Source organism: Castanea sativa, chromosome 11 (assembly GCF_040712315.1).
Source record: "Castanea sativa cultivar Marrone di Chiusa Pesio chromosome 11, ASM4071231v1".
Taxonomy (NCBI): domain Eukaryota; kingdom Viridiplantae; phylum Streptophyta; class Magnoliopsida; order Fagales; family Fagaceae; genus Castanea; species Castanea sativa.
In genome coordinates, this window is record NC_134023.1 from 17,068,709 (window position 1) to 17,092,410 (window position 23,702).

General features: G+C 34.2%; 1 protein-coding gene across 1 annotated transcript; it reads left to right on the plus strand.

The window, feature by feature from the left end:
- The first annotated feature begins 5,927 nt into the window (after positions 1-5,927).
- LOC142615678 (lysine-specific demethylase JMJ29-like) lies at positions 5,928-17,080 on the plus strand. Its single transcript, XM_075788437.1, has 13 exons — positions 5,928-6,634; positions 6,736-6,851; positions 8,792-8,891; positions 8,995-9,136; positions 9,459-9,522; positions 9,604-10,369; positions 11,132-11,461; positions 12,372-12,899; positions 13,464-13,536; positions 13,650-13,735; positions 14,913-15,032; positions 15,863-15,924; positions 16,751-17,080. The coding sequence occupies exons 1-11, from the start codon at positions 5,978-5,980 to the stop codon at positions 14,961-14,963; spliced, it is 2,913 nt and encodes a 970-aa protein (XP_075644552.1). The 5' UTR covers positions 5,928-5,977; the 3' UTR covers positions 14,964-15,032; positions 15,863-15,924; positions 16,751-17,080.
- Positions 17,081-23,702: the final 6,622 nt, after the last annotated feature.

A 23,702-nucleotide genomic window follows, 5' to 3' on the forward strand; every position in this document is an offset into this window, starting at 1 on the left:
ATTTTTTTACTCTTAGTTTTCTTACTACTCTCTTGCCGTGGGTTGTTTTTCCCTTAGGCGTTTCCTCTCTTGGGTCCCCTTCCTATTGGGTCTCCCGTGCTTACTGCCTCCCCCATTTTCTCATCCATAGCTACCTCCTTTTATAATGAGCTAATTCAATGAGATTTCTCCATTTTACCCTTAGGGCTTCACCAATTATTTTTGGTTTGTTGTAGGCATCCATTCAAGACTACCCACTGACCCATTGGTTGCCCCGACCACTGCCATTGCTCAGTTTGTTTGCTGCACCATTACTCATTTCACGACAAAATTCCTTTTTGTTTGTTCTTGCTGTATACCTCTATCTCTAGGTTCAAATGGGTAAGGATTGGGCTATCTCACTACCTAGCTCTATGGCATGCATCAAATGGTCTCAACCATTTACTACTTCTTTTACCTAAGATACCATCCCAGCAAGGTATACTCCCAAAAGAAGTTATGGCAAGAAACCAAATATAGACTCCCTTTTTCCCCCCACCACCAAATCACACCCTCTGAATCTCCTTGACCGTGGGTCCACCTCCCTTGTATTGGTTGGGTACAGGTTGGTGGTGCCCCGGCCCTTTTGTGCTTGCTCTATTATCTTCTGTTTTCGTTCCCACGCCGATTTTGCCGTAGCAGATTAGCTTTGTTTCATTCTGTTGCGTGTTTTTTATCTTATTTCTTCATGCGTTCTTGCTGCATTTGTCATTTTCTTTTGTTTGACTTTTCTTTCCTTCACGTGATTCCTGCTGCTGACACTTCCTGTTGTTCCTTGTTTCATTTCATCGTACTTATTCATATTAGCTTTCACGCCTATCTTCTTTATCCAAAAGGATTTGGGCCTTTGTGGGCCAAATAATGCTGATTGGATCAAAAGGGTCTTGGGCACAATTTATCTTCATCTGCCGAAACCATTCTACCAGAAAACTGTATTCTGCGGCAGAGCAGTATTCTGTGGCAGATTTGTATCCTGCGGCAGATTTGTATTGCTGTGGCAGATCGCTTTCCCTTGCATCTCTTCCTTTAGACCTCTCTTGCTCTTTGGTCTTCTTGGTGGGCCATTTGGACCTTGCTTTTCATTGGGCTTTCCTCCGTATGGGCTTTTGCAGGCTTTTGCGTCTTGCAACTTATTGGGCTTTTTTTCTCATAGGCTTTTGGATATGGATTTGCAAATATGGGCATCAACATCCACTTTCATCCAATCTTTGTTGTTGAGTCCAGCAAAAACAATGTCATTTTGGAGTGTGAAAAATATTAAAATTAACGGCAAGATTGGATGGAACTAGATTGAATGATCAAATTGAAAAAATGTCAAAGTTAAAGGGTATAATTTGTAATTTAGCAAAAAAAATTATTGTATGGAAGCTTTTTATGAAACTATGTTGGAATTGGTACGGTTACTTATGTTTGACTTGGCACTTAGTATTAAAGTGATCTTGGTTTGTTTCACCGTTAAAGTTTTCTAGAGCCAGGGTTTTGAAGTGCGTGGTTACTACCTTTCCCTTTCCTTGACTATAGGCACGTCTTTCCCTTGGAAGCTGGTGTGGCGATCGAAAGTTCCTTCCAGGGTAACTTTCTTCTCATGGATTGTTGCCTTAGGGAAGATTTTGACCTTTGATAATTTAAGGAAGAGATGTATTATCATTGTAGATTGGTGCTATATGTGTAGACGGAGTGGTGAGGAGTTAGTGGACCATCTTCTTCTTCACTATCCCATAGCGTATGAGCAATAGACAATGGTGTGGAGTTTGTTTGGTCTTCATTGGGTACCACAAAGGGTTCTTGATGTGTTAGCATCTTGGCAAGGTACCTTTGGTAGGCACCATAATATATCTTTTTGGAGGGCTGTGCCACATTGCATCATGTCGTATATTTGGCGGGAACGGAATGCGAGATGCTTTGAGGGATGTGAATGGTCCATGTCTGAGATCAAATCCCTCTTTTTTCATACTTTGTTGGATTTGAGTGTAGCTTTTAATTCTCTTCCTTGCTTTAACATACTAGATATGCTTGAGCTCTATAATTTGAAAGTTTGATTGTTCTATTCCCTGAATACACTTTGGTGTACATGGATACTTATAAAAATAAACCATTTTCCAAAAATCATTTTCTAGAAAACAATTTTATTTTCCCATGTTTGGTTGCCACATAGAAAATGAGTGGAAAACATTTTTTAGTGAGATAGTGTTGTTTTTTGAAAAAAATTTAATGGAAAGCAATCTCTTAAAAATAAGCATTTTTTAAGTAGGGTTTTCTGTTGATTTAAGATAGTTTTCCTTTAACTTTTATTTATATTTATATTTTTATTTTATGCTTTTAAACATGGAAAAACACGGAAAACTATATTCACATAAGATTTTCCAAGAAAACAAACGGAGCATAATCTCGAAATGAGCCAATCCATTGTATATTACATTATTTCATATCTATATAGTACATTATTACTGAATACTTTAAAAGGATCCATCATTACAAGCATACTAATGTGGGGTTGATCTTGAATTTCTTTATTTAAAATTTTACTAGGTATCAATCCAAAACTTGTACACATGTTTTTTTAAGGATTGCAAGTTTGCAACCTTGGCCTCTAGGGCTTGAAATGAGAGTTAAGAAAGCAAAAAATATATTTCAAGCTATCAAGGCTGTCAAGCTGTAAAATGAATGTGTAAAAAATAGGAGCTTTTGCTTGTTTAGTTGCTTTTATTGTTTTGGCAATTATTTTAAGTATTTGTTTCGTGTTGTGTTGTGTAGGTATCCTAATACTGATGAGGATTATATTGCGGAGACTTGTCCATTATGTCGTGGAAATTGCAATTGCAAAGCTTGCTTGCGTTTGGATGTACCTGTTAGAGTCAATTTCTCCTTTTCTTACATCTCATGAATCAATGGTATTCCCTTCTGTAAAGTTGTGATTTACAACTGTTTTGTGTTGGCTTTAATTCTGTGCCAAATTTGATTGTAATTTTGTTCAATCTTTCATACCCTGTACTTTATGTGGGATTTTATTGTAAAGGTTGTGTGATAGAGAAAGAGTGTGTGAAGACTCAAGCTTTTGAAGGCATAAGATTTCTCGCGGGTAGCTTGCAACTAAGCATCCAGCAAAGTAATGCATGTGCTTTGCACATGACTGGAATGCGAAGAGTCATGACAAATGGTGACAGTTGGTTTTCGCGAGTGTCTCGCAAGTAAGACCTTCCCGCGAGATACCCGCGAAACAGTCTGTTTTGCTATTTTGTCTTATCTGCTCTACTACATTCTCAATCACACTATATATACCATCATTACCCACATATTGAGTAGATAGCTTTTTAGAAGAGAAAACCCTAGCCTCAACCCTTAAGAGTGTGAGATTGTCATACTCACAATTCTACACACAATCCATTGTGGTTTTCCTCTACTCTTTCCTCTCCATTTATATATCCTTGAGAGGTTGATAGTCCAAACACTTACTGCACTCATACTGAGTGTCCAGTGTGTTTTGGTGCTGCAGAGAAGCATTGGAAGAAGCCAAGCTTTGACGGATGCAATCAGGCGCATTGCGGGACTCGGAAAGCTAGATAAAACACGATTCTAAGAAGTCTTGTTGGACTAGGAGCTTGGAGGGGGCTTAGGTGCATTAGGTCGACTAGGCTTGGAGGGTCTTTTGCTATTCGTGTATCCCAACTTATTGTCTAGTAGATTGATTTACCGCTTAGAGGGCGGCGGAAAGGTTTTTCGCCGAGTTCTTCTGTTTTCTTTTCGATAACACATTGGCGTGTTATCTTATGTTTGCATCTTTCTTCCCTATTCTTTTAACTTTCATTTTACTTCTGGATATTGTTAATTATGGCTTAAAGTAGCGGTTTTGTTTGTACGCTCGCATTTACTCTATTCCACACTTAGTTTAAATTAGAGTAAAATCAACCGAGCCGTAATTTTTTAATTTTGGGGTCTAAACAGCTCTTATATTTTTAACACAAATCCGAGCTTTCATTGAGTTTGTGTATGAGAAGTTTGACAAATATTTATGTCTTGTTGCAGAATTTGAAGAACTTAGAATTGGATATCAGTGAAGATGAGATATTTGAGCACTATAAGTATCTGCTACAAATACTTCTTCCATTTTTGCAACAGCTTAATGAAGAGCAAATGGTTGAGAAGCAATTAGAGGCAAAAAGACAAGGTATTTTCTATTAGTCAGTGTCAAATGAGCTTAGAAACTCATCTGTGTTTCAACTTTTGTTATTTAGTCTTTGAAATGGCAGATTTCTGAGTTTGTGTGGATTGGAAGATGTCTCATAATTGCAAAAGGCCAAAAAATGTTTATTTTACTGCCTGGATTTATGGCTTGTGTCATTGCTGAACGTTGTAATCTTTACTGATTATTTTTCGTTGTTACTTCCTAGTTCTCTTAATTAAAAATTATTTTTTAGACGTACTCTTTTGATTTGGCTGTCTTGATGTTCATTTGGTAGGGTTATTACTTCCGGAGTTGATGATTGAAAAAGCAGATTTCCGTATTGATGAGCGTGTGTACTGGTAGGTATTTTCCAGAAACGCTTTCTGTTTCTAATGCTTCCATTGTTTTATGAAGGTTTTTATGTCTCTTGCTTTTGCAGTGCTATATGTGGAACTTCTATTTTTGATTTTCACCGAAGCTGTCATAGATGTTCTTTTGATATCTGCCTTACCTGTTGCTGGGAGATTCGTGACGGACATCTGAAGGGAGGTGGGGAGGGATTTGTTACTCAGTATATTGACCGTGGATTTGACTATTTGCATGGTGGAAAGGGGGAAAAAGTGAAATTACCTACTGAGACTAGCCCAATGGATAATATAAAGTCGAAATCTGAGTGGAAAGTAAATGAAGATTCTACCATTCCTTGCCCCCCTGAAGACATGGGTGGTTGTGGTCTTGGTATTCTAGAGTTGAAATTTATGTTCTCAGACTCATCAACAAAAAAGAAGAAACACATGCTCTCAGAAATTCCGGTTTCAGAGTTGGTGAGAAAAGCAGAAGAAATTGCCAAAACTTGCAACTTAATAAATAATGCTAATATTTACACAGTTTACCATAACGGTGAGAATCAGCGTTGCTGGGGCTAAAAAAACTATATTGTTATTTTTAACACTACTAAATACAAATTTATAGCTATGTTGGTAAAGCCAAAGCCAAATAATTTAGCTTGGCTGTGCACATAAGTAAAAAAAAAAAAAAAAAAATTAAATTGGGTATTTACACTACTTTATGTTAAATTAATTATTTTATTTACATATCTACATTATTTTATAATAAATATATTATTTTATTGTATTGTTTATATTATTTTATTGTGATAAAAATTAAAATAAAATTATTGATATTAAGTATTTTATAAAATAACAAAATAAAATAAATAAAATAATTTTTTGTAAAGATATATGGCTAAATTTATGACTTTACTGATATAAATGTTCTAACTGTAAACTCATTATTTTTTCTTATTAATTACCTTCTACGCTAACCACAGTCTACCGCACAATACAATTACTAAACATGTGGTAAAGGGTGCGAAAGTGTATCGTACCCATCTTTCAAATCCACCGGGTTTAAAGCAGCAGAAAGTACAAACTAGTTCAGTTTGGGTGACAGCCAAATTTTTCTGACCAACTTACGAGAAATAGGGTATTAGGCTATGAGCCTAGTTTGAGTAGTAAGTACTAATAGTACACACAGAAGTAATTAAAAAAGCAAATCCCGCTGAAATTATAGGGGTCGTTTGGTAGTTGTTAGTGTTGATGATATTTTTTAAAATTACGTTTGAGTGATAAAATATATAAAAACTCGTACAATATTATTTAAAAACTGAGAAGTGTCGCTTCAAATGTCATACCTGCCTCCAGTTTTTCCCGCTTTGCTTTTACTCCACTTCAATCTATTTACTTCCACTACTTCCTGTTTTGAAATTTCTTTTCTGTTTTTTTGGCTGTGTGTGTGATGGCGCGTGGTAGAAAGCGTGTTGCTGAGAATGAGGAAGGAGTTGAGCCTGTGAAGAAGAAGCGTGGTAGAGCAAGAAAGGTTGATGATCAGAAAGAGGAAGAGAAAGTGGAAACTCATGCTGATGATGAGCAGAAGAAGGAGGGAAACGATGACGGAGACGAAGAGAAGAAAGAAGAGGCTGTTGTGAATGTGAAACGGCGTCGCGGAAGGAAGCCTAAGGTTGTGGAGGAGGAAGAGGTTTTAGAAAAAGAAAATCATTGTGTTTTGGCCGATCAGCAGAAGGAAGGAAACGAAGATGAAAAGAAGGAAGAGGTTGTGAATGCAAAACGGCGTCGCGGAAGGAAACCTAAGGTTGTGGAGGAAGGGAAGGAAGAAGTTTTGAGAAATCATGAGGAGCACAAGGAGCAAAATGGCGGCGTTTTGAACGAAGGAGGAGAGGAAGAGAAGAAAGAAGAGGGAGTGAAGAGTAGGTTGAGAAATGGCGGGATTGATGATTCTCCGGTGAAGAATAAGCGTGGAAGGAAGAAGAAGCAAATGAATGGTAATAAGATTGAAATAACTGCTGAAAGGAGTGCTGGTTATTCGCTGGGAGCAAAGAGAACTCAAAATCAAAACCCGGAAACTGTTGAAAAGATCAATAAGCATGATCCAAAGGTAACATTCTTTATTCAAATCTTTGTTTAGCGGTAAAATAATTGTTTAATTTGGGTTTGTTTAGTTGTGTATTGCTGATTTGAATTGTGGTTGTTGAGCAGTGGATTGAAGAGGTGTCTTTGATGTGCCATCAATGTCAGAGGAATGATAAAGGACGGGTTGTTCGGTGCAAGAATTGTAAGAGGAAGCGTTATTGTAAACCTTGCTTAGATAATTGGTATGGATTTCTTTTATTTTCCTTTTGTGTTAAGTTAGTATTGCCAAGTTGTATTTGGCATTTAGTTTTCTGATGACATACTTTGCCTTTCGTTTAATGCTTCTGATCTGTTATTTAATTGGTGTTTGTGAAATTATATTGGGAGAATTTCATCACTTAGTCATTACTCTTAACAAATCTGAAAGTGTATTCATGTCAATTCATTAAAAATTTTAATTAACACGACACCCTGTGCACTGTCAAATTTGAAAAATAGTCTTAACTCTGAAACAAAGAGAGTAAGGTCACTTTCTTTTTAATGATAGATTTCTATAGTTGTAGGATGCGGGTTGCTAATGAGCTCTAGCTCAAATGGTATCTTCTCCTTTGCAAGAGCTAGTTGGAGGATTATGCTCAAATGTTGTGGGTTGAACACCTGCTGGGTGTGTGTAACTTGCCCTCCAAATATGGTTGCAGGATGTGAGTTACTTTCATCCCTTGTGTGTGACATGTTTTTTTGGCTCACTTGAGGCCTAAAAATGCAATTAATAATTGATCTGAAAAGTAAGAGAATATCTGTGGAGTGTGTTGCATTAACTGAGTTGCATGATTTTCATAAACTAGTTGGTCCATAATTCATGGCATGGGCTCTGTCCATGAAAATAGTGTATTGGTTTTAAAGACTGTTAAAAAATAAGGTAGTAAATATCCCCATAAAATGAAAGGCATGCTGGTTAAAAGTACATCAAGATTCAATCAATAGCGTAAAATTGAAAAAGTTGATTTTGTCACTGACAAGTGTCTGCGTTCTGATGATCATAGTTGTATATTGAGTTAAAACTCCCAAGAATTCTTCCGTAAATCTTAATCACTGCCAAATGAATAACTACCCATGGATGAAGACCTTAGCAAAGTTGGTTTATATAACTTACTGACATTGTCATTTTAGATTGAATGTAATGACATTCATTTGGTGCTTCTTGGAAATTTAATTGGTGGATAGACTGAACCCCCTTTATATAACTTTGTGCTCTCCATAATGTTTGTTTCATGTGTCTTCCCCTGTTATCAGAGTCCAAGTTACGAGAAAAACAATATAAGTTTGTTTTGTTTTAATTCTTCTGTTTCTTCGGTTGTCAATTTTTATATAACAAGAGGCCAAATTATAAATTACTCCCTCTTAACTTTGATTTATTTTCAATTCAGTTTCTTAAGTTTCATTTTCCCCCATTTGAATTTTTTCAACAGATTAACTTCCATTTTGTTTCTAACGTAGGTCTTCTTTCTGCTTCCATTCATTTTGTCCTGTTAAATTTATAATCATTTTGGAGATTCAAAAAACTATAATTAACGGTGACTCAGTGAGATTGGATGGAGCTAGATAAAATGACCAAATTGAAAATATGTTATGTTAAAGGGTAAATTTGTAATGTAGCCAAAAATAAATATTTATTATATGGAAGCTTTGTTATGGAACTATGTTGGAAATAGATATTTATTGGTGCGGTTACTTACGTCTGACTTGGCACTTGGAATTAAAGCGATCTTGGTTTATAATTCTCTGCTAGAAAATTTTGCTTTTAATCTTGAAATTAGCTAAACCATTGTAAATTGCATGATTTCATAAGGGTGAAATTACAAAATATTAATTTTGAATCTTATATAACTAGAGTGCATGATTTTCTGAATACTCTAAAGGATGCATCATTACAAGAAAAAACTAATGTAGCATTGCTGTTGAAGAATCCTTATTTACGTTTTTAACAGGTATCATCCAAACTGGTACAAATGTTTTTTTGATGGATTGCAACCTCGACCTCTAAGGCTTAAAATATGAGTTAAGGAACATTGCAAAATACTTGAAGCTGTAAAATGAATGTTTAAGCATAGGAGCCTTTGCTTGTTTTATTGAATTTATTGTTTTGGAAATTTATTTGAAGTATTTGTGTTGTGTTGTGTAGGTATCCTAATATTGAGGAGGATTACATTGCGGAAGCTTGTCCAGTATGCCGTGGAAATTGCAATTGCAAAGCATGCCTGCGTTTGGATGTACCTGTAAAAGTCAGTTTCTCCTTTTCCTTCATCTCATGAATAATTGGTATTCCCTTTAATGTCTTTAGATTATGTATGAGAAGGTTGACAAGTTATTTATGCCTTGTTGCAGAATTTGAAGAATTTAGACTTGGATATCAGTGAAGATGAGGAGTTTGAGCACTATAAGTATATGCTACAAGTACTTCTTCCATTTTTGCAACGGATTAGTGAAGAGCAAATGGTTGAGAAGAATTTAGAGGCTAAAAGACAGGGTATTTTCTTTTACTCTGTCAAATGAGCTTAGGAACTCATCTGTGTTTCATCTTTTAATATTTAGTCTTTGACGTGGCAGATTTCTGTATTTGTGTGGATTGGAAGATGTCTCATAATTGCAAAAGGCCAAAAAAAAATGTTAATCTTACTGCCTGATGTAGTTTTGACTTGTGCAGTTGCTGACTGTTATAACCTACAGTTTCCTTTCTTTAAGTCTCTTAACTTTGATTATTCCTCATCGTTACTTCCTAGTTCTCTTAATTAAAAAATATTGTTCAAATGCACTTTTTTGATTTGGTTGTATGGATGTTCATTTGATAGGGTTATTGCTTCCAGACTTAAAGATTGAAAAAGCAGATTGCCCTATTGATGAGTGTGTGTACTGGTAAGGTCTTTTCCTGAAAACACTGTTTCTAATGGTGACATTGTTTCATGAAGGTTTTTATGTTATCTCTTGCTTTTGCAGTGATATCTGCAGAACTTCTATTTTTGATTTTCACCAAAGCTGTCCTAGATGTTCGTTTGATCTATGTCTTACCTGTTGCCGGGAGATTCGTGATGGACATCTGCAGGGAGGTGAGGAGGAAGTGGTTTTTGAGTATATTGACCTTGGATTTGACTATTTGCATGGTGGAAAGGGGGAAAAAGTGAAATTACCTACTGAGACTAGCTCAATGGATGATATAAAGTCAAAATCTGAGTGGAAAGCCAATGAAGATTCTACCATACCTTGCCCCCCTGAAGACATGGGTGGTTGTGGTCTTGGTATTCTTGAGTTGAAATGTATGTTCTCACACTCATCAACAGAAAAGAAGAAATTTATGTTCTCAGAAATTCCAGTGTCAGAGTTGGTGAGAAAAGCAGAAGAAATTGCCAAAACTTACAACTTAATGGATGTGGCTGCTGCTCATTCACAATTTTGTCCGTGTTTCAATTCAGTTGGTGAAGTGGACTTAAGCAATAATAAGTTACGGAAAGCAGCTTCTCGTGAAGGTTCTGATGACAACTATTTGTATTGCCTAGGGGCCCAAGATATACAACATGAGGATTTGAAGCATTTCCAGTGGCATTGGAGTAGAGATGAGCCTGTGATTGTGAGTGATGTACTTGAATCTGCATCTGGTTTAAGCTGGGAGCCATTTGTCATGTGGCGTGCAGTCCGTCAATTGAAACATCTCAAACATGATAGATTGTTGAAAGTTAAGGCCGTTGATTGCTTGGATTGTCGTGAGGTTAGTTTATTTTATCCTTTTCTATTTGTGTTAGTTATTCTTTCCTTTTGGCATTTAATTGTTTAGCATTAATGTATTGATGTTTGTGCTTAATTTATTCTACTTTATTATTTTTAATGAGATTGTCTTTGAAAATTCTTTAAATGAAAGGTTTTCTTTCTAGGAATTTTCCAATTCTTTTGTTATCAGGAAGATTTATTTCAGTTTTGCACACAGTAATTTGATTTCCAACCTTTTGGTATGTACTGATGATACTTTTTTGATGTGGAAGAACCAGCATAGAGTTTAGTATGATTATCTTACTCAATCCAAGTTAGAAAAAAAAAAGGCAGATACTGCCTTGCAACTTTCATGATTAGCATTTTGGGTCATTTACGGACAATTGGTGCATTAAATACTCTGCACTAGAGAATTAGCAGCTGTATGTACTCTCTCTACTTGATTTTTAGGGGAGATGACTGCCTATGACTGTCTTCTTATCTTTACCTTTTATTCTGAAAATGGTATATGAAAGAGTCTTATTAAAAATTTTAGGTCCATTTACTGGTGTTTCGTTATTCACTCCGATGATTGTTAATATGTTTTTTTATTATTTATTTTTGTTATATTCATAGTTGTTTTTTTACCTTTCCCTTCTAGTTTTTAAGTGTTTTTGGATTTGTTTGTTAAAATTCCCACTTGTCTACTCTGTATAATAAAATGATATGGAAACGGTCCTCGATGATTTTGCTTTGTGATACTAACTATTGTGATGAAATGCAGACTGATGTCAATATCCATGAGTTCTTTACTGGGTATACAGAGGGTCGGTATGACCGTTATTCGTGGCCTGTGATACTGAAACTAAAAGATTGGCCTCCATATACATTATTTGAGGAACACTTGCCACGTCATGGTGCTGAGTTTATCTGTTGCTTGCCGTTTAAGGAATATACACATCCACGCAAGGGTGTTCTAAACATTGCTGTCCGGTTGCCTGATAAATCTCTCAAGCCAGATATGGGTCCCAAGATGTGTATTGCGTATGGAGCTGCTCAGGAGCTTGGCCGTGGGGACTCTGTCACCAAACTTCATTGTGACATGTCTGATGCGGTATGTATGGTCTTGTTGTGACTCCTGCTAATCACTTTGTTTTCTGTTTTTCTTTTTTCTTTTTTTTGCCAATGGAAAAACTTCTGCTTGGTTGAGGTAGTGCATGAAAATGCCTATTCAATTTATATAGGTTGAAGTGTGAGGGCCAGATGAGTTGGGTAAGGATTGGCATGTTGTAAACACTGCATGTCTGTCAATAACTGCTAATCACACATTTTACAGATTTGAGTCCGACGCCATAATTGACCAAATCTTCGCACGTCATTTTCTCTTAATCAAATTTTTTATATAAATTCCAATGAATTTTCAAAGTTGATTGTGTCAGGTGTTGGATTTTATCTTAGATGCGTATGTCTATGTGTGATTTAGTTGGAATCTACATCAAGTCCAAACCCATTCTAGATTAGCATGCTGTTGTCACACCTGGTTTTATTTTCACTCTTTTTGTTACTCATACTTGAAATGAATAAAAATAATTGCTTTTGGTGCTTTGATTCATCTTGGTCCAATTGTCATAATGCAATTGTGACAAATGAGGGTTCCTGATTTTGAGGGCATGGACTGTCTGTTTTCATTAAAAGTTGATTTAATTTTCTTGGTAAAGATCATTTAGTCATGTCTTCTACCTGCTCCCTATCCTACGCATCTCGTATGGTATTGACTAATGTTGAAGTAAAAGGAGACAATGACATTCTTGCAGCAGTGTGGGGATGATATTCTATGATCATATTTTGTCTGTCTGATTGCTTTTGCATTTATATTTAAAACTTTGCTTGGGATTTTTTTTTCTGCAATTTCTTCCCTTTTTTGTCAAATAATGAACTGCTTACGTATATTAATCCACAAATATAGCTGACACTTAACTTCTGTTTGATGATCTAATTTTCTTATTTTTAATTCACCGAATTAGGTAAATATTTTGACACATACTGCTGAAGTGCCACTTAAAATGGAGAGCCTTGAGAATATAGAAAAATTGAAAAAGAGGCACTTTGTGCAAGATCAAAGGGAATTATTTGGAGATTTTCAAGCTGTGGATGAAAAGGTTGAGACTAATGTATCTGTTGTTGAGTGTTGTAAAGTTACCGCTGATGATAAAAATATTAGTAGTGGATGTGGGGATCAAAACACTGGTATAACTGTTGAACGGGCTGATCCTATTGTTGAACTTAATGGTGATCGTGGTGAGTCAAGGTTGAATGGGAAAGACTTTTCAAGTGGATCAGAGCTGGAAAAGAATGAGGGGGCAAAAGTGGACCAAGAAAACAGTGGTGGGAGTGATACTACAATTTCTGGAAATAAGTTGGACAGGTTAGAAGCTTCTCAGGGTGGTGCCATCTGGGACATTTTCCGGAGACAAGATGTTCAGAAGCTGCAGGAATATCTTAATAAGCACTTCCAGGAATTTAGGCACATCCATTGTTGTCCATTGCAGCAGGTCTCTCAATTTCAATTGGATACTAAATTTTTCTTTTTGTTGCTTAACTATTATCATTATACTTTCTGTTTATAATGGTGGTGATAAATTACTTAAAGAGTACTATATTCTTGCGGTCAATCAATGTGACACTGCTCAATGGAATTGCTAAGTGTCTGGCAAAGTTGTTTTAGTAATTAAGATGTGATGGTTAAGATTTAAAACTAGTCATCTTGAAATGCCTACTGCTCTCCTTTTCGAAACACATTTATCTTTGCTTTATTCCTAAAAAATCTTTAAAATTTTAAAATTGCTGTAATCTTGTTGTATGAAGAGAACCATGGGAAATCCAAATTGGGAAACAAAATGCAGGATATAGGCCTGACTGGCTTTTTACCAGCTGGTTAAAGCAAGGTGAATGAAGTAGTCTTTGATTGGAAATGTAGCATATTTAATTCATTAACTGTGGTTTATAATCTGCATAATTGCTGGTGTATGTGTGTGTGTGTTTTTTATTATTTTTTTTTACTCTTGTTAATACTTGGCACATTTCTGTTGTATTAATCATATCTTTTGGTTGTATAGGTTGTTCACCCTATACACGATCAAACTTTTTATCTGACTTTGGAGCACAAAAGAAAGCTCAAGGAGGAATATGGTCAGTTTCTTATATATTAATGGCGCTAGTTGGATTGAATGCTGTATTCCTTTTTATCATCAGATGACTAACTGTTCTTGATCATACTTTTATGGTTCTATGCTATAATATAGGAATTGAACCGTGGACATTTGTCCAAAATCTTGGAGATGCTGTCTTCATTCCTGCTGGCTGTCCTCATCAAGTAAGAAATTTAAAGGTAAAGTAAATTGCATTTGGTGTTTATTTCACTCCCCCCATGGTTTAGTATATAAAAATGGGATAGTTTACATATTGCACCAGTGATTTGTTATTCACCTTTCATGAATTCCAAGCTGGCAACATAGGGTGAATGTTTTCTTAAATATGAGAATTTTTGGAAACAGGTTGGTTTATCAATCATTCTAGTCTTTAGTGGTCCACCCTTCTGCTTGCATGCCTCTTATTCTATTGATGCCCTTCTACGGTTTGACTAGGATGTGGTCTATTAATATTTCACTTATCATTGACATTGTGGCCCTTAAATGCTAGAATGATATCTCCATGAAGTGGTTTTATTCCTGTCATTTATAAGTTATGTTGTCCTGCAAAGAAAATTTGAGTTTCATAATTTCATTGATTATGTTATGGTTGAATTGCCTATAATTTTATCAGTTTGAAAAGCAGAGACTGGTAGAAGTGGTTTTCAAGTGAACAGAGCATAAATCATATTGGAATGGAAGCAATATGGAACATTTCTGGAATGTATAGTTATCCTGTTAAATGTTTTTTTGTGGAATTCCTCTTAGATTTCTGATTGACTATGATGCACCAATACGGGTGCGGGTATTGGTACGCTATAGGTAGGGGTACGGGAATACAACATTTTAAAAAAAATCTAGGATACAATACGTTGGAGATACAGCAAATTCTTCTCCATTTTTTTCCCCCTTCTCCCGTGTCTGATTGGTACTCATATCTCGGACGTATCCTGTGTGTATCCAAGCCGTATCAATATAAAAAAATCATTTTTTTCGCCTGATACTCTCCGGGTATGGTTGTACCCTGTATCTATATCAGGTACGTATCGGATACTGGTACGATGGAAAAAAAAAATGCCGTATCAGTGCATCAGAGCTGATTGATGAGCTTATGTGCCTCATGCCTTCAATTTTAAATTTGGTGTGGATTGTGACATTTGAAATTGCTTTCTATTTATAGATTTGTTTCCCTGTTGCTTATACATACAAGTAATTATATAATTTAATGATTTTTTTTTTCTACTTTTATATTCAGTCATTCATAAAGGTTGCTCTCGATTGTGATGTTTGAAATTGATTTCTATTTATAGATTTGTTTCCCTGTTCATATAAATAATTATATAATTTTAATGGTTTCTTTTCTTCTTTTACATTCAGTCATGCATAAAGGTTGCTCTCAATTTCGTCTCACCTGAAAATGTTGGTTAGTGCATCCGTTTGACAGAGGAAATCCGTACACTTCCCCAGAATCATAGGGCTAAGGAAGACAAGTTGGAGGTATGTAATTGGTATCTTTTTGATGTGACCATAAATGTTTTATGGCTTTATTCTCATGTTAGTAGGATGTTTCCACTTGTGCTTCTTGTACAATGGCATCTCGCATGTAATGCTGTGAACTATGTATTTGTTGATTATTATAGTTCTTATTTGTTTTGATTTAGATCTTTTTCATACCTGCACCTCAGTGATATCTGGTGTCAATGTGAGCTTTGTTTGTACTTTGTAGCAGTATCTTCATGGAGCTTGTCATAAATATATGTTTTTAATAAAATATGAAATATGTTATTTGTAAATGTTATTTAGAAACCTAATTAATACTGCTTGATTACTGTTGCCAGATCCCTATTGATGCCATTGCGATTTTTCCTTTTTTCCAAGCTGTCCAATTAAAACTTTGCTGCCTATCTCGGATCCTGCTTTCCCTCATTGTGTGATCTAACCATTGGTGCATTGCACTAGGAAAAACCTCCTGCACTCCACTGCTATTGATTCTACCTCAACTGGTTTAGATACAAATGTTTTATGTTCTCAATTCACTGGCAACTACCTTATTGTTGTTCACTAGTGCCCAATAAATATAAATTGTAATAGAATTGCAGCATTGCCATATGGGTACATATGTCAATAGATATTAATTTAGATGGCCATTAAAATTAAATTTATTCTTGATGTGTGCTCAATGTAGCTGGGTTGGCTGAAAGTGTACAATGCTAGGGCTTTGTGGTATGCATGTGATAATTAGATAATGTGTGAAATAGTTTCACCTTAGTCACTGAAGTATAAATCTTGTGTATTATGGTTTTTGATTGTTGTCTTGCTTGAAGTAGGTGAAGAAAATGACTATTTGTGCTATGAGACACGTTGTAGAATGTTTGGAGCAGAAACTAAGGTTAGTAATCACCATAAATTTCTATATAGTATATAAAACCTTTTTTTTTTTTTTGGTAAGGTATATAAAGCTATTTTAGTATAGCCTAAAGGCAAAATGGTCCAACAATGTCTTTGGTGGTCATCTCTTAAGTTGCTCTGTGTTTTTAAGTGAGCATGGTTTTCTTTATGCTTCAACATATAGGCATTTTGTATTGACTAATTCTTCTGGTCTTATCAGTATTACTGACCAGCCATGATTCTATAATGTGGTTGTACATAGCGATAAACTGCTTTCCATTTAATTATATTTTAGCCAGTTTGAACTTCAATCATATTTCTTGGTTTAATTATTCTCTTCTATAATTCTTTATACACCGTCCGCTCCGCTTTAAATCTTTTATATACCTTGCTCTCAATCCTGACATGTCTTTAGTGGACATCTCTTAAGGTTTAATTATGTAAATTGCAATCTTATAAACGGCTCTCTAACCATATTTCTTGGTTTAATTATGCTTCATTCTCGTTCACTCCCCCTATCCTTCATGTACAAATAAATATATTTGCATGACATGTTATTGTTACTTACAGTTGCTGGCTGCATCTTCTTGGTCGTTCCACAAATTTTGCTGGTGAAAACAAGCTTGTCAAGTTGACAATGAAAGATGAGCTTTCAAATTCAATTGTCTGTAAAGACTAATTAAAAATTATAGCTACAATGGAGTGAAATGCTGCATGTCTGTGTTGAAATGTTGCTTGAAAGTCTTTCATCATGTAGCAGTATGATATGCTCTTGCATTTTTGGTTTTCTGCTGAAATAACCAACTGTGTTAATATTTGATTTTCAGGCCTGAGAGGACTTGAGTTTCTGTTTCTGAAGATTCAAAGTGGGTTCAACTTTGTTGGTGTAGATTTCTGGCTGGTGAATCGAAAGTGTTTTTGGTGGTTTGTAAATACAGCTGGGTCATCTTTAACACTGTTTTTGGTATATATTATTTACGTGCTTTTTGTATAGGCCTCGTCCTCTGCACTCCATACCCTAGTTCTTGGAGGTTATGGAGAATTTTGTTCTAGTCCTACCATCTTTTGGGAATGTGAAACGAGGTAGTTTAGTATGTACATGCAAGAACCATATGGGTAATGTCTGCAGGTATTATTCATCATGAATTATCATATGGTAAAGATATCCTGGTAGTAGGTAGTTTTTGTGTTTGAATTTCATTCTCTCTTGTAGTTATGCTTTGTATTTTTGACATCGAACCAACGATACCTCATTCACAAAAAAAAAGAAAAAAAGAAAAAAAGAAACATTAACAAGAAACCTAATCAATGATATTGCATTGAGCCAAACTTTTTCCAAATCTAAAAGTGTTTTCGTGCAACATCATATAATATTTTAAATAACACAGCACTCGAAAATGGAATCTTAATTGTGAAATGAATAGAATGAGGTAATTTTTTTTAATGGAAATAGATTTCTGTAGTTTAGGATGTGGGTAGCCAATGAGCTCTAGTTCAAATTGTATCTCCCCTGTAAGAGTTAGGTGGAGGGTTTTCAACACCTGTTGGGTGCGTGCAACTTACCCAAAAAAAAGAATTGGAGGATGAGTTACTTTCATACAGTTGGTGTGCCATTTTTTTGGCTGACCTAGGCCTAACAATGCAATATATAACTGATTTGGTAAGTATGAGAATATCTGTAGATTGTTACATGAACTGAATTTTTTTATATTTTTATTTTATGAAAGTTACTTGAGCTGAATTGCATACGCTAGTGGGGTTCGTAGTTCATAGCATGAAATGAAGACGCCATTAAAAAGTGAAGCAAGACTCAATAGCATTATGTCAATGAAGTTGATTTTGGCTGGGATTAGGATCCTGGTATTGCAGCGGATCTAATTCACCTTCCCTTCTCTCATAATCTTTTTTTACATTTTACTTTTTTAACTTTTACTTTTTACTTTTTGTTCACTTTTTTGTTAATTTTATTTAATCAATGGTTGAGATTGAAAGTTGTTTTTTGCAACTATCAATCTTAACCATTAATAGCAATTGCACCCGGTGCAATACTTAGGGTATTGCACCTGATCCAAATCCTTTTGGCTGGCACCGACGAGCTTTTTGTGCATTGTGAAGATCATGTTTGTATATTAACTTAAAAAATCCCAAGAAAGCTCCTGTAAATCTCAATTTCTTAGTCATGAATCATGACCTTTATAGAGTTGGCATATATAACCCACTTTACGACCTCATTTTAGATTAGATGTCATGACATTCATTTTATTGTTGCACATGCATGATCCATTTATTTGGTACTTCTAGGAAATGTAATTGGTGGATAGACTGATAAACCCTCTTGTATATTTATGTGCTCTCCATAATTTTTGTTTCATGTGTTGGAATTGGTAAGGTTACTTATGTTTGACTTGGCACTTAGAATTATAGTGATCTAAAGTTTTCTAGAAAATTAATAATTTTGCAACCAAGAAAGTTGGAAAACATTTTCTACTGAAATAGTGTTGTTTTCCAAAAAAATTGAGCAGAAAACAATTTCTTGAAAATAAGTAATGTTTTAAATAAAATTTTGGATTGACTAAAAGATTGTTCCCTTAACTCTTTTTTTAATGCTACCAAACATTTAAAAAAAAATAAAAATCTATATTCACACAATTTTCAAAGGAACAAACAGAGCTTTAATCTTGAAGTGAGTCAATTCATTATAGGACCATTTGGATACTGCTTATTTTGCTGAAAACTGAAAACAATAAAAAAAAAAATAATAAAAAAGTTATTGTTCATGGATAATGAACAGTACAAGAGGCACTCAGCTAAAAAAAAAAACACAGGAAACGCAAAACGTGAGTTTATCCAAACGCTCAATATATATTACATATGATGATATACAAAATATGAATGAATTTTAAATATCGATAAGGTACATGAGTCCATGACACTGTCATGAGTCATGTCCAACTGCAAAAGGAAAAAAAGTATTATTAAAAGACGTCAATAAATACAATAATAACACAACAAACCTTATTCTCAAAATTTAGGGTCGGTTATGGATCTTCGACAAATTAAATTAGGTCGATCACATTTTTTTTTTCTCTATTTTATTCTATCTGACATACTCTCAGTTACTTCCTAATTAACATTTTATTTTTCATTACTTCTACTAATATTAGTTTTGGCCTTAATTCAAGTTTGAGAACATGTGGCTTAAAGTTGATGGATTCACAAAATTTTGTTCCTCTAGTCCTCCCACAAATTTTAAAATTTGCTGTATAAAAATTGAAAACTAGCTCTTTTAAGTTGAGAGTAAAATCTCAACCAAACAATTTAGTACCAAAAATAATAACTAAATAAATAAATAAAAATTGAATTTGATACAAAAGGCAAACCAAAAAAAAAAGCTTGTGGCCCATTATTCAGCCTGTGGCCCTTCAAATGCTAATAAAACCTCAATCTTTAACAAATTCCAAATCACACCGCCTCCATCGCGCCACTAATTGCCCTGTTGTTGGTGCGCGACTTCCGTTTAGCTCCAGTCGAAGTAGAAATCATTGGCATCTTACAATTTCTCTTTTCTTTCCTTTTTTATCGTACTTTGTGCGCTATGATAATGGCTTATCGCTGTAAATCAGAACTGGCTGAATGAATGATGTTACTGTGGCTGTATTCAAAACCGTGGGTTACTTTTAAGTTTTTGTTTTAATTTTAATAATATAATAATATATGATATATTTGTAATATTTTGTTAAGTTTTATTAACCTGTGCTTTAACATGCGCTTTATGACATATATTAATAAATTATTTTAATAAATTTTTAAGTAAGACTAAAATTATAAATTATTTTATAATATTTTTATAAATTATTGAGTGACAAATTCTTATTAATTCTATTATGGGTCTATCACTAACATCACATTTATATTTACCAATAGTTATTTGAAAATTACTAAAGCCACATCAGCAGCTTATAAAAATGTTGTAAATTAGTTTGTATATGTAGCATTACTTCAAATGATTAACTTTTGATAGTTTTTTCATTTTCTTATAAAAAATTTTCTAAAATGAATGTTTAATGTGTGCGCTTATGGCTCCCTTATTTTATTATATTATAATGAACAATATTCTATTTAGTTATAAATCTATAATAATTATAATAGTTTTTTTGAGTTAATTCTATATATAATAGGTAAATGTTAACAGATGTCTTAAGGACATTAGTTTAGAAACTATTTTTAAAAACATTTTACGAAAAAAGTGATAAAAGCAATTAATTTTTTTTGATAACCTTTTATATTTCTTATGAAAGTGATGTCAAAATTTTCCTAATATAGTTTATTAACAATTTCCTAAGAGCAGCCATATATAATATATATATCATTGTATACTTTGGTGCTCTCACCTTTTAAAAAAAATTGTTATATATCTAGTTTACAAAAGTTCTATATTTATGTTTCAAAATGTGGCTAATTTATGGGGGAATCATGCATAATTCTTATGTATATTATAAGAGAAAAATGTTAAAAATTTAGATTGTTCAATCTTCTATTCGAAAAAAAGCTCAAAGATGTGAAAGAGAGATGGTTAGAAAATTTAGTTCTTAATCAATTATGAATTTGAATGATTTTAATACAATGAAAGAACATAGGACAATTTTATTGAGCAAAAAGCTAACTTACAAAATAAATATTTGTTTTAGATTGTTTTTTTTTTATTCAAGAGTTTTGTTATATTATTTAGCCCCATTGAAAAAAATTTCTAGTGGCACCATTGTTTTTAATTGCTTTTTTTTTTCATAAATTCTGGGAAGTGGTTAAATACGACGTTATGAGTACTCTTCAGTTTTTTAGTGAGGATGGTATGTTTGTATGAAGTATGAATGCCACTTTTGTTGGGCCAAAATGGCCAAATACTATCTTTGGCCAAAATAATTAGCAAACTACAACTGTTTAGGAAATATTTAGTAATCTACCACTTTTTAAAACTCGAGGTCTACATGTAACTCGAATTTATGAAAATCGAATTATGTGCTGACTTGGCATTTTTAAAATTAAAAAATCCAGGTGGAACTCGAGATCATGGAGCTCGAGTTACTTGCAGTGTGGAACTCGAGCTCTATACAATCGAGTTCCAACAACTATGCACTTAGTCTTCAATCGGTGCAGCTAGTTGCCAAGGAACTTTCTTTCCCAAATTGAAGTCATCTAGGTTATCAAGGGACTTTCTGGTACTGATCAAATCAAGAAGTCAACAAAGTGAACTTAGTCTCACTACAAACAACTGGACCTATAGTGGCGTTTTCTATAAACGCTGCTATAGGCATATCTATAGTTGCATTCAGAAAGTCCTATAGTAGCGTTTTAAAACAATGGGTCTATAGCAGCGTTTTCAAGGGCCTATAGTGGCATTTGTCCTAGTCTTTACAAACGCTGCTATAGGTCTAAAAAAAAACTAACGAAAAAAAGTAAAGTTAAAAAAGGACCTATTGTGGCGTTTGAGAAACGCCACTATAGGCCCTTGTAAGAGTCTATAGTGCCGTTTGACAAATGCCACTATAGGCACTTATTATTATTATTTTTTTTTGGTTGGGTTTTTTTTTTTTTTAATAAGGGCTAAAGGAGGAAAAAAGACCTATAGTGGCGTTTGTCAAACACCACTGTAGGCACTTTTTTTTTTCCGGTTGGGTTTTTTTTTTTTTAATAAGGGGTAGAGGAGGAAAAGAGACCTATAGTGGCATTTGACAAATGTCACTATAGGCTTTTTTTGGGTTGGGTTTTTTTTTAAATTTTTTTTATATGGACTAGAGGAGAAAAAAAGACCTATAATGGCGTTTGACAAACGCCACTATAGTCCCTCATACATTTTAAAAATTTTCTATTCAGTTTTTTTTTTTTTTTAAGGAGTTATAGTGGCGTTTATGAAACGTTAAGGAGCTATAGGTCCAGCAAAAAAAATTTAAAAAAACGTTAAAAAAGAATTCAGAACTAAACAAAAAAAAATTAAAATAAGGGACCTATAGTAGCGTTTGCAAACGCCACTATAAGTCTACAAACGCCACTATAGGTCCTGCAAAATTCAGAATTCAAAACCCACTTTTCCACCACACCACACTTTCTCACCTACCCCCACACTCCCTTATCTCCACGCCTCTAACTTCAGACTTCCTTTCTCTTTTTCTCTTTTTCTTTTTTACTTTTTTCTTTCTTTCTTTCTTTTTCTCTCTTATCTCCTCTCATTCATGTTTCTTCTTTTTTTTTTTTTTTTTCTTTCTTTCACTTCACACCATTATTTGTTCTTTTCTCTTCCTCTCCATTTTTATTTTATTTCCCCTGTTTTATTTGTGGTGGTGTTAATGTTTGTGAGTTTTGGATTTGCAGATGGTGTTGCAGCTAGTTGATTTTGTTCAAATTTCTAGATGGTGCTACTGTTATGGGATTTGTGATTGAAGGAGTGTTATTGTGTTTAAAGCCATTGGTTGTATAGTTGCAAGTAAGCATTTAAAAAAAAAAAAATTGTTTTGGTTTATTCCTTGTTTTTTGAGATTTCTACATGTAAGACACTACAAAAAACTAGACCTATAGGTCCAAAAAATGCCACTATAGGCCCATTTGGGCTATAGCGGCGTTTGCTATAGTGGTGTTTGTAAACGCCACTATTGTACCACAACTATAGACCTATAGTGGCATTTATGGAGAAACACCACTATAGACCTATAGTGGTGTTTATGGAGAAATGGCACTGTAGACCAATTTTTTTATTTTTAAAAAAGGCTATAGTGGCATTCACAAACGCCACTATAGGCTCACCCTATAATGGGTTCCATAAACGCCACTATAGGCCCAATTTTTTGTAGTGAGCATGTTGTGTTTGATTTTTAATTTTTTTTGGTGGGTTTGTGTTTCATTTTGAATTTGTTGGGCTAGCTATAGTGTTTGTATTTTCTTTTTTTATCTTTTAATTTAATTAAAATTATATATATAAATTAATTAAATTGTAATTCAATTAAAAAAAACTTTTGATTACCAAAAATTAATTTTTGGTAATCAAAAGTTTTTTTTGTTGGTGGTTTTTGGCTATAGTGGCGTTTTCAGAAAGCCACTAGAGGGTGAGTCTATAGTGGCATTTTACAAAAATGCCACTATAGATCTGCCTAATAGTGGCGTTTGACAAGCGCAACTATAAGTCTGCCCTCAACTGTCAGAAACACCTGCTGCCCTCTACAACTAGTCACTCTAGCATTGGTACTCTCTTGCAATTATTCTGATCTGCCACTTGCACTCTCAAGCATCAATTGCACCCTCAAATGTTAATATATCTTTGTGATGCATAACTCGATCATATAGAGTTTGAGTTTTATTTACAAGGAACTCGATTTCCATGTGGTGTTTTTTAACTAAAAAATTTCAGGTCAGCAAGCGCCATTATAGAACTCGAGTTTTTGGAACTTGAGTTTCACATACTCGAGTTTTAAAAAAGTGGTACACTTGCTAAATATTTCTCAAACAGTGGTAGATTACTAATTATTGTTGCAAACGATGGTATTTGGCCATTTTGCCCACTTTTTTTGAGCTCATTCCAAAGAAAGTAGGGGTTGTGGATATTAAAGATTACAGACTAGTTAGTCTTATTGTCAGTGATTACAAAATTCTATCAAAGGTTTTGAAAAACTGGCTTAAGCTAGTTCTATGAAATTTACTTTCTATTTTGGGTAAAATAATATTTTGATTTCTAAAGTTTATCAAAAGTTTGTTTTTTTTCCTTAAACTTCAAGAAGTTTATTTTTCATTCCT

Coding starts and splice junctions, on each gene's coding strand:
- LOC142615678 (XM_075788437.1), top strand. CDS start 5,978: ATGGCGCGTGGTAGAAAGCGTGTTGCTGAGAATGAGGAAGGAGTTGAG. Junction 6,635..6,735: donor TCAATAAGCATGATCCAAAG/GTAACATTCTTT, acceptor GTTGTTGAGCAG/TGGATTGAAGAGGTGTCTTT. Junction 6,852..8,791: donor AAACCTTGCTTAGATAATTG/GTATGGATTTCT, acceptor TGTGTTGTGTAG/GTATCCTAATATTGAGGAGG.